The sequence below is a fragment of the Ctenocephalides felis genome, unplaced genomic scaffold (assembly GCF_003426905.1).
Source record: "Ctenocephalides felis isolate EL2017-DRISC unplaced genomic scaffold, ASM342690v1 CF-g0.4_SCAFFOLD_03572, whole genome shotgun sequence".
Lineage (NCBI taxonomy): Eukaryota > Metazoa > Arthropoda > Insecta > Siphonaptera > Pulicidae > Ctenocephalides > Ctenocephalides felis.
In genome coordinates this window covers 33,792,937-33,803,390 of record NW_020539726.1, presented here as the reverse complement: position 1 = coordinate 33,803,390, position 10,454 = coordinate 33,792,937, and the positions used below count along the sequence as shown (strand labels likewise).

At 31.7% G+C, this 10,454-nt stretch overlaps 2 protein-coding genes across 2 annotated transcripts; one reads left to right on the top strand and one right to left on the bottom strand.

Moving 5' to 3' along the window:
• On the bottom strand, nt 1-4,406 carry LOC113387817 (CTD nuclear envelope phosphatase 1 homolog). The gene is made up of 2 exons (XM_026625193.1): nt 4,048-4,406; nt 1-890 (listed from the first exon to the last, which is right to left on the bottom strand). The coding sequence occupies exon 2, from the start codon at nt 730-732 to the stop codon at nt 1-3; it is 732 nt and encodes a 243-aa protein (XP_026480978.1). The 5' UTR covers nt 733-890; nt 4,048-4,406.
• A 404-nt stretch (nt 4,407-4,810) lies between these two features.
• On the top strand, nt 4,811-6,678 carry LOC113387949 (EEF1A lysine methyltransferase 1-like). The gene is made up of 3 exons (XM_026625329.1): nt 4,811-4,973; nt 6,117-6,270; nt 6,341-6,678. The coding sequence occupies exons 1-3, from the start codon at nt 4,839-4,841 to the stop codon at nt 6,676-6,678; spliced, it is 627 nt and encodes a 208-aa protein (XP_026481114.1). The 5' UTR covers nt 4,811-4,838.
• The last annotated feature ends 3,776 nt before the right edge of the window (nt 6,679-10,454 follow it).

The window sequence follows — 10,454 nt, the reverse complement described above, 5'->3', positions numbered from 1 at the left end:
TCACCAAAGTCTATGAAGATGAAGATTCCTGGACAGAACTGATCTAACGTCTTGCGTGAAACGCAAAGCATCCAGCACAGGCAGCAATGATAGCAAAGCCGTGTCCATGGGGTCTGAAAACCATGATTTTATAGGTATAGCGTTGTCTGGATAGCCTCTGTAAGCCCCCGGAGAATTGTCTAGTATAAAGACTCTGTTTAGATCATCACAGATCGCAGACAAGTCTTTTGTGTAAGATCCTAAATCAGGCGTACAATGTTGTCTATAATATCTTCTCCTTAAAATACCACGTCCGTTATCCAGTTTATCAGCAACAGCTGCCCCATAAATCTCCATGCTGGCTGTAAAAACAACCAGGTCGTACCATTGGGAAACTATATCCAAAAAAAAGTCCACATGTGGTCTTTTATGAACAAAAAACCTCACAGGATGCTTGTCTATTGTAACTTTGAGTATAAAATCAGGCGGGGTACCAGGTTTAACAGTCGACCTCTGCATTGCATCATGGTGCGAATGGATTAAGGTTTCATCTAAATCTAACACTAATGTTTTACGCTTAACAATACTTAATCTGTGTCTGGAGATAGGAGATAAGGGGTATATCTCGTATTTTACTGGCTGATGTTGCACCCAGGCTCTGACTTGTTTTTTGAACATAAAACACAAACATGTCCATACTTTGGAAACTACAACGTAAAACGCACGCAAGCCCATTTGCAATTGTTTAAGCATTTGGGTGATTTTGATAATAGAAATGTGATAATAGAAATTGAACTGAATTTCTATTTTGAGAAGTTGGATTGTGGAAACAGCTCTTTCATATTCAAAATTCTGGATTGACTTGATAAAGCAGTCTCGTTTGAGTCTTCAGAGTTCAATATTTTGAAAATCTGAAATAAACAAAAACTTATTTACTAAACTTTTCAAACCGGAATTAATATTTGTTATTCATTATAGCAGAAGAAATATATTGTTGTTCAGGAAGCTTTAGGCGTAACTAGTGGTGTATGGCATCGTGTCTTAAGGCAAATTGCTGGAACTTCCCGTACCGTAACGAAAAATTCGAGGAATATTAAATGTTTTCCAATAGATTATTATAAATGCTGTAACTTTCATTATTGTTATTTTCTCGACAAAATATAAGAGCTTATAATTTGGACATGAAAAATGATTAAACTAAAAAAAATTAAAAGTTTTAACCATGCTGACAATGAGTTAGAGTGAAGGACCTTATCTCATATTTCTGAGAATTATATAAAATGAATTGCAAAGTTAAAAACTATTTATTTGAAGTATATAAGTGAGCTTTAGAACTTGAGCCAGAATTAAAATTAATTATTCTGAATTATTTTTGATATTCAAAGAAATTATATTTTCGAAATTAAGAAAAGAAATTAAATTAAAAGAAATTAAATTGGTTATAAAAAATTGTTTTCCCAACAAGAAAGTTTTTTGAATCATTCAACACGGATGCTTAGTTCTCTCAAAAACTGCAATTTTTTAACATTTAGCTCTGTATCTCCGAAACGGCTGGACCTGCCTTTGCCAAAAACTAATCACCACTTCTCCCAATCATTACAAATTGAATGTTTTTTAGATCATTCAAATCGGACACTCCATTTTCTCAAAAACTTGATTTGTATTTTCTGCACTCTTTGCTCTGTATCTCCGTAACGGATGAACCTGCCTTTGCCAAAAACTAATCAGCACAATCTCCCTATCAGTAGGAATCGAAAGTTTTTTGCATAATTAAAATCGGTTAATTCGTACACCCGAAATCGTGGACGAAAAATTGTCTCCACACACATACACATCCATTTTTTCTGAGGTATGCCAAAATGTTCAGAAACCTTTGAAACGTGAACGTATGCAATAATTTTCATTTTCGATGAGCATCGAGACCTGAGGCAAATTGCTGGAACTTCCCGTACTGTTTTTTAAAATTTACGAAAGCTCAGAAAAAACAATAGATATTTTTGAGAATTTTTGTTTTGTTTTTTCGATCATTTTTGAGAATTAAAAAAAATATTTTTGAAAATACTGATAATTTTCAAAAACAAAATTTGTTGGATTTTTGTTAACTTTCCGTACTTTGATTTTTTTTTTAATGATTTTTGAAAATCAAAAAAAAAACATTTAGAAAATTTGAATATTTAAAAAAATGCCTTCTTTGAAAATACTATTTTTTAAACATTTTTGAAAACTTCGAAATTCCTTGGAACGGAGCAAAGAGTTCTGAAAATACAAATAAAGTCTTTGAGAGAACGCAGCATCCGATTTGAATGATTCAAAAAACATGCAATTTGTAATAATTGGGAGAAGTGGTGATCAGTTTTTGGCAAAGGCTGTTGCAGTCATTTGGGAGATACGGGAGATAAGTGCCAGAATTTATAGTTTTTGAAAAAACGGAGCATCCGATTCGAATGATTCAAAATACATTTTGTTTGTGTTGACAATGTGATAAAACAATTAGTTTTTGGGGAAGCCAAAAAAAACTTTTTTTTCAATTTCCAAAAAATATATTTTTTTTTAATTTCGGAAATAGTTCGGATTTTATTTTAATTCTAGATAAAGTTCTAAAGCTCACATATATTTGAAATAAATAATTTTAACTTTGCAATCCAGTATAAGGTCCTTCATACTAACTATGGTTGATCAAGTTATATATTTGGATAATTTATAAGCTCTTATAATTTGTGTAGAATATACAAATATTTCAGGTTACAGTGCTTATAACAATATTCTAGAAAACATTTAAAACTCATTGAATGTTTAATTACAGTACGAGAAGTTCCAGCAATAAGGCATTATAATTAGCGATAAGAAACATCATAAGCCATTTGATTAAAAATAGATGTATTGACTTGAATAAAATGTTAACAATGCTACTTTTGAATGCAATAGCATTCTAATAATATAATAAATTATCAAAATTAAAATAGAGATAAGAAAAAATTAAGTAAAAGCAAATATTAATGCTATGTATGATGTTTTTTTGGATTTTTAAAGAATTTCTCCCAATAAAAATACAGTCTAGGAAAAGCTTTTAAAAGCATTCATTATGAGCCTTTATCTGTCGATTGATTGTTTTGAATAATATAATTCAAATTTTAACACCTTTATTGTTTCATATTTTTCGATAATAAGCTTTATATATATATATATATATATATATATATATATATATATATAATAAAGAACACGAGCAGCTCTAGATAATAACAAACACCTACAACAAATCTCTAGTCATTTTAGTAGTCCAATCATTTTTTACATAGCTTGATAACTAATCAATTTTTATGTTTTTTGTGAACATCGTTAATTGAATTTTGTTCAAGAGTTTTGTCTGAGATTATTGAAGAGCTTAAATTTATCTACTCTTAAAACAATTCTTAGATATTGGAGACAGAAAGGTTACCATCGATAAAACTAAATAAATCAAATTGTACAAATGTACACACATAGTACGTAGTTCATGAAAGGCTTGCAGAAAGAGCAAAAATATTAAAATCTCAAAATACAAGAGATTTTGAGCGTCAACTAGGTACCATACAAAGATGTAAATCTTTCCACAGAGTTTTTGAAATCTATGCATGCCTGAACATAATTGAGAAATGAATGTTAATGTTAATAAAAAGTGCCATAACAATATATTAAAGCCTTGAAGCACCAAATGTGCTAAATTTGAACAACATCAGTTTCGGATTAGGCTGGCACTTGCAATGACTATTAATGTGCTCCAGGAAAACTTATATGTGACATGCGTTGCAGTGGGTAAACCATATATATAATTTGTGTTTCTTTTACTTATATACAACATACTTTTACATACATAGACATAATATTCAGAGGCTTATATTTAAAAGCACCTTGTTAATTTTTACTTCTGACTGCAAAAGAAAGCAATTGGCATTATGACAAAATTTATTGACAGTTGACACTTTTCAAAGCAATTAATATTGGTTCAATATTTAATTTTCACACAGCAATAAATTAAAATATCAATATGATTAGCGTTAAATGTGTCATTTATCATTTATTACTTACATTAATCTATATGCCTAATTTTTGTTACCACCATCATCTTTTTGTACTAATCTTGATAAAACTTTTGACTTATGATGTCAATTTATTATCACAATATTAAACCTCGTTATCATCGCTCAAAAGGTTTTAAGATGTAATTAGCACTCGAGATATGCCATTTATCACCATCAAAATTTGCCTAATTAAAAATCAGGTTGATCGACTTGGTTAGATTGATTTATTACACAAAATGAAAACAAAATCGATAAACTACAACTGACAAGATTGACGACGAATGTAAGATGGAGAGGAAATTAAAGTTGGTTTTATTTATTTCACTTAAAAACAATAACATTGATTAGAGACTAGTTGGTGACATTTTATTTAACTTTTCGAATATTGACAATAATCTGACTGCGAAGACGCCAGTCATAGATTGAGGGGTGCCTGAGGCGATTGTAAAGGAACAGTGTTGCCAGATGGGAGGGAAATTTGAAAATTTGAGAATGACAGATTTGAACTCAAAATTTAAAAAAAAAGAAACATAAAATTAGGGAATCGGATGTTGATGAAAAACATAAACTTCTCTTTCGGAAAGTTAAAAATACAAATTTAATGCATATTTCTATTAAATTTGAATTTGCCGCTGCCGCTAACTGATGTCACGTGACAAATTTTGACATTTCAAAGCACGTTGCCATATTTAAAAGTTAACCTCAAAATACAAGTCGTGTTATTTGAAACCAATAATAATTAATAATAAATAATTTAAAAATATATTTATTAATTTGATTATAAATCTATTTATTACAATGGACGATGATGATGTACCACAATTATCAGCAGAAACATTCAATATTTTACAACAGTTTTATGCAGAGCAGGCTGCTAAGGAAGATATTATATCTAAACAAAACGATGAAAAAATTGAGTTTCATGAAAATTGGGTAATTTTGGAAATACATATTAATATTTTGATATTTGATACACTAAATATAGCTCTTGGAAGTCTTTGGAAGGCTTTACAATTTATTCACCAGGATGACTATAAAAGACAAAACTAATGTACAATGCATTTAGCGAATATGCCAATTGTAAAGTATATTTTGTTCAATTTATTACAGCAAAAGCATCATTCTAAAAGTACATTTTATGCTAATATCTAATCTCGACTTAACACATTTGTGGACATGAATGCTTAGCATTCATTTTCATTATAACATGAAAGCTATAGCGTTTAAAGTCGAATATTTTGAATTTAGTTTCATCTAACCTCGGGCTTATGTAATTATTATACCCAACAAGGTACTATCTAACTGATTATGCAGGTATTTTCTTATTAACTTATCTTTTACCTGTAGTCACTAATAAGCTTGGGTATGTTTATTGCATAAAATAGAAGCGCAATACTTGATGTGGATGCTATAGAATTTATCTAGTATAAAACAATTAAAATGTGATAATCTGACTTTATAAACGGTGTGTAATCAATTTTTCGGTGTTACAACTAATTTAAAAATAAAATCACTGTCAATTTTTTTCAATTGGTTGAAACTTTTACTCTGCGAACATGTTACACTGCTTGCTATCAGTTTATTATAGCAACTTCTATTCATACATCACATACTGTAATATATTTTTAGAATTTTTATCGGAATTATATTTAAGCAAAATATTTAAGCTTCAGAAAACAGCATTACATATAATTTTTAACTTTTCCAATAAATACTTCTTCAGCAGCATTTTTCCAAAATATAATATTCTAACAATCTATGTATTTTTCTACTGATCTTTTATCAAAAACAATTTGGAACTTTTAAAGATGTCTTCCAGTTCCTCTATCTACGACACCAGATTCAAACTTATATTGAACACACTCTATTAATATAATCGATGGCTTAGGTAATTAATTTATGATTAAACTTTAACTTACTTGGCAACAAAAAATTCCATATTACTTCAGTTAGTATTATTATTTTTGATAATGCAAAAATTTGATCAAGATAATAAATAAAAGTTAATAAATAAAATAAATATATTTAATATAATGATCAAAATTCCTTAAATACACCTATAATTTTAAATTTTAGCAATTAAGCCAGTTTTGGTATGACGATAACACAATACAGAGTTTAGTTAACATCATAATAAACTCAGTAGATGAAGGAGCACATGTCGCTCTAATATCATGTCCTTCATTATATAAACACTTAAAAGAAAATTGTACACAAAAGAATATCAAAGGTACATTACCCAACCACAAATACATCCATTAAATAAAATAAATTATAACAATATTTCCTTTACCTTTTAGTAAAATTATTGGAATATGATAAACGATTTGCTGTGCATGAAGACTTTGTGTTCTATGATTACAATGAACCTTTAAATCTGCCTAAAGAGCTAGAAAAATATTTCGACTTGGTAATAATGGATCCACCGTTCTTAGCAGAAGAGTGTTTAACTAAAGCGTCTAAAACTGCAAAACATTTATCGAAACACAAAATTATCTTATGCACCGGTGCTACGATGGAGGAGTTGGCGAATAAAGAACTTGGGGTTAAAAGAACTGGTTTTGTACCGCATCATAAGAATAATTTGGGAAATGAATTTTGTTGTTACAGTAATTATGAGTTGCCTAATAAATTTTAATATAGAGAAATTGATACAGGGGTTTTATTTTTTGTCAGAAATTTGAATTTAAATATTCTGATTGACTGTTTATGAAATTATATTGAAGAAAATATAAATTCAAATACATTTGGAAAATGATTTAGCTAATATTCAAATTTTATTCAATTTGTTAGTGCTGGTACCTAAATGTTCTGGCTAGTCTGAATATATTCAGTCGAGTTAAAATATGTTCTAGATAGTCTGGAAACGTTTTGGCTAGTCAAAAAATGTCTAGATAGTCTGAAAATGCTTTGGCTAGTCTATAAATGTTGTTGATAGTTTGAAAATGTCCTGGCTACTTGAAAATATTTTGGCTAGTGTGAAAATATTTTGGCTAGTTTTAAAATGTTCTGGATAGTTAGAAAATGTTATGGCTAGTAGGCAAATGTTTTGGCTAGTCTGAAAATGCTTTGGATAATCTGAGAATATTCTGATAAGTTAAAAATGTCCTAGATAGTCTGAAATGCTGTTGGCTAATAAGAAAATAATGTTCTGGCTAGTCTGAATTTTTTTTGGCTAGTTAGAAAATGTTCTGGCTGGTAGGAAAATATTCTGGCTAGTCTAAAAATATTTTGGCTAGTTTGAAAATGCTCTGTCTAATCTGAAAATGTTCTAGCCAGTCTGAGAATGTCCTCGTTAGTTTAAAAATGTCCTAGATGGTCTGAAATGCTTTTGGCTAGTAAGAAAATGTTCTGACTAGTAGAAAAATGTTGTGGTTAGTAGGAAAATATTTTGGGTAGTCTGAACATGCTTTGGCTAGTTAGAAATTGTTCTGTCTAGTTAGTAAATGCTGCGGCTATTTAGAAAATGTCCTGGCTAGTAAAACAAAATACGTGTTGGTTTGAAGATGCTTTTGGCTAGTAGGAAAATGTTCTGGATAGCCTGAAAATATTTGGGTAGCCTCTAAATGCTTTGGCTAGCAAACAAATGTTCTGGCTAGTGGGAAAATGTACTGGTTGGTCTGAAAATATTTTAGCTTGTTTGAAAATGTTCTGGCTTATAGGCAAATGTTAGCCAGAACATTAGAAAAATGTACTGGCTAGTCTAATAATGTTCTAGATAATCTGAAAATATTTTGGCTAGTCTAAAAATTCTCTGGCAAATCTGAAAATGTTGTGGCTAATAGAAAAATTGTTCTAGCTAGTACTAAAAAATATTTGGCTAGTCTGAGAATGCTCTGGCTTATCTGAAAATATTCTATTATCTGAGAATATTCTGGTTAGTCTAAAAATTTCTTAGATAAACTGAGAAGATTTGGCTAATTAGAAAATGTTCAGACTAGTAAAAAAATGTTCCGGCTAGTAGAAACATGTTGTGGCTAGTCTAAAAATGTTCGGGATAGTCTGAGAATATTCTGGTTAGTCTAAAAATGTCCTGGATGGTCTGAAATGTCTCAGCTAGTTAGAAAATGTTTGGGCTAGTTAGACAGCAGGTCTCTGCATAATGCTGATTAGATAATATTATTATTTAAATAATACTTCACACAAACATTATTACCTTACCAAATGAGAAAAATAAAAATACACATAAAATTCCATTAATTATAATTGAAGATAGTTGATATTTCAACATTAACCATTTCTGAACATCTGCATTTCTAATTAAAGTCATTTTTATTTCTTCTCCTCCCTAATTAATAATACGTATACTTCTTATGAAACTTGCAGAACTTCCTATACTGCCAATTGCTATGCACGCCCTTGTCAGTCTTCATACAAGTGCATTCAACTTCCACACTTCCCTTATCTTCTTCCACGTCTTTTAAGGGCTCCAATTTTTCCACCTCCAATCTGGTTTGTTCCTTGTTCTGGTTTGAAGCAGTGCGAACTGCTCTGGGGGCTGCTTTTACGTTATGCGAGGCACTTTCAAGGGGGCGCCGGAATAAAACATCGCAAACCTCATCAGAATCGTTGGTAGAGGCTACTTTGGTGGTAGGTTGATCACTGGCTGGACGTTTTACTTCAGAAACACTTCGAGCAGTGGTTGGACCTAGTTCTCTGCTAGATTTGTGGTGAATTTTAGGTTTGATTTCTAGGCCCGCAGGTAGACGTTCTGATGGTTTGTTATTCGCGTTTAAGACTTCGCGAATATGTAATTTTTGGTCGTCATCTTCATCTTTTCCACGAGTCCTGAAAGAGAAATATGTTTAAATTAACTAACTAGCACTTGGGTAATAAAATATTTTTGAACAAGTACCTCTTTGATTTATCTTCATCAGGTTTTTCCTTACTGGATCTATAATAACTCTAGGCTTTTCAGCAACCATCTCATTTTCCTTCAAATTTTTGGTTGACCTAGGGACTGGTTTCAAGTCATGATCACGCGGTAAAATCACTTTATCCTCCGAGGTAGATTTAGCTCTAAATAAGGTCCTTCGTTTTGTATCTATATCCAAAGAGCGTTTAGGCGAAGACACTTTTCTGCAAATAAAAAAAGAAATAAACAAACTAATTATACCAGATTATTGGGGTAATTCTGCCTCATAGCATAGCTTTGTCATGGCAACGCTATCTTATGCTCATTTCTTGCTAGTCTATCTATTATCTGTGCGATCAGGCGTATTTTTCATATAAACTAGCAAGGAAGAATGTTATAATAACAGAATCTTCGATGACGCAGTTATCATAAGATTCTTCCTTGCTTGTTTATGAAAAATATGCCTGATCGCATAGCAAATAGATAAACATTTTCACAGTTTTCACTACCAATAAACAAGCATAAGACAACGTGTCAATGACAATGTCATGCTATGAGGTGGAATTTCCCCATATATTTTATAAGTTAATTACACCAACCTGTGTTCTTCAAGAGAACTTCCACTAATTGCCAAGTGTAGTTTACCTTTGCTCATCCCACGGTTTTTAGAAAGTTTTGCAACAACCTTATCTTTAGCTGTTTTGTAAATTGTTTTCTTAGATTCTCGCATTTTCGGAACATCGTCAGTGGATTCTGTTGTCGATGGAAGATTAGATGTTTTCTTAAAAGCACCTTTTCGCTTAGGCGAGGCTGTTCTGCTGGTGTCAGTACTTGAATACTCCCCCTGATTCCTTTGGAGACATTGTATCGGTTGCGAGCTCAACTGACTCGATGTGCAAGCAATTTCTGTTAATTTTCTTTCCTTGTCCTCAATTTCAGACTTTGAAGGCTCAGTGGATGAAATCGGTTTTAGACATACGATACACGATGGCGATTTATTGGCGTTCATTTCGCCGCTTGATTGGGTTTTTGGAGCAGATATTTGAACATCTATGACGTCTTTACACTTCGATCTTTCGTTAACCGCTTGCTGTATCTTTCTACCCGCATTGCTAGCAGACGTTTTTCTGGCCACAGGATTTTCTTGAATCGTAAGATGTTTCTTTTCAGTTATTCTCCGTGGTGAAGCTGTTTTGGCCACCGTTCGATCTTGAATAATCATTTGAGTTGCTATGATTTGCTCCGAGCATCGAGAAGTATCATTGTCATTGGACAAGATTCCGCTAAATTTTGGACACAATGACGGTCTGTCAGAGTACATTGATTCAGATAATGAACTCGTATCAAAAGGGGATTTCTCTCTATAATAATCAGAATCTGTTTTACTTTATGGTGTCCGTCTCTTGTTGGTAGTTTTTTTCATCCCGCCTCCCACTTTCTCTGGTATTTTGGTTGCGGCTTGAGGTGAAGCCGGTGCACTGTCGTATACATTTCAGGCGGTGCATTATATTGACCAATGGTTCGTGGTTTGGTACAGGACCACGATTACCTTGATAGTA

What these genes read in the sequence shown, in the direction of transcription:
- LOC113387817 (XM_026625193.1), bottom strand. Translation starts at nt 732, where the DNA reads ATGCTTAAACAATTGCAAATGGGCTTGCGTGCGTTTTACGTTGTAGTT.
- LOC113387949 (XM_026625329.1), top strand. Translation starts at nt 4,839, where the DNA reads ATGGACGATGATGATGTACCACAATTATCAGCAGAAACATTCAATATT. An exon ending in TTGAGTTTCATGAAAATTGG is followed by an intron (nt 4,974 to 6,116) that starts GTAATTTTGGAA and finishes TTTAAATTTTAG; the next exon opens with CAATTAAGCCAGTTTTGGTA. An exon ending in TACACAAAAGAATATCAAAG is followed by an intron (nt 6,271 to 6,340) that starts GTACATTACCCA and finishes TTTACCTTTTAG; the next exon opens with TAAAATTATTGGAATATGAT.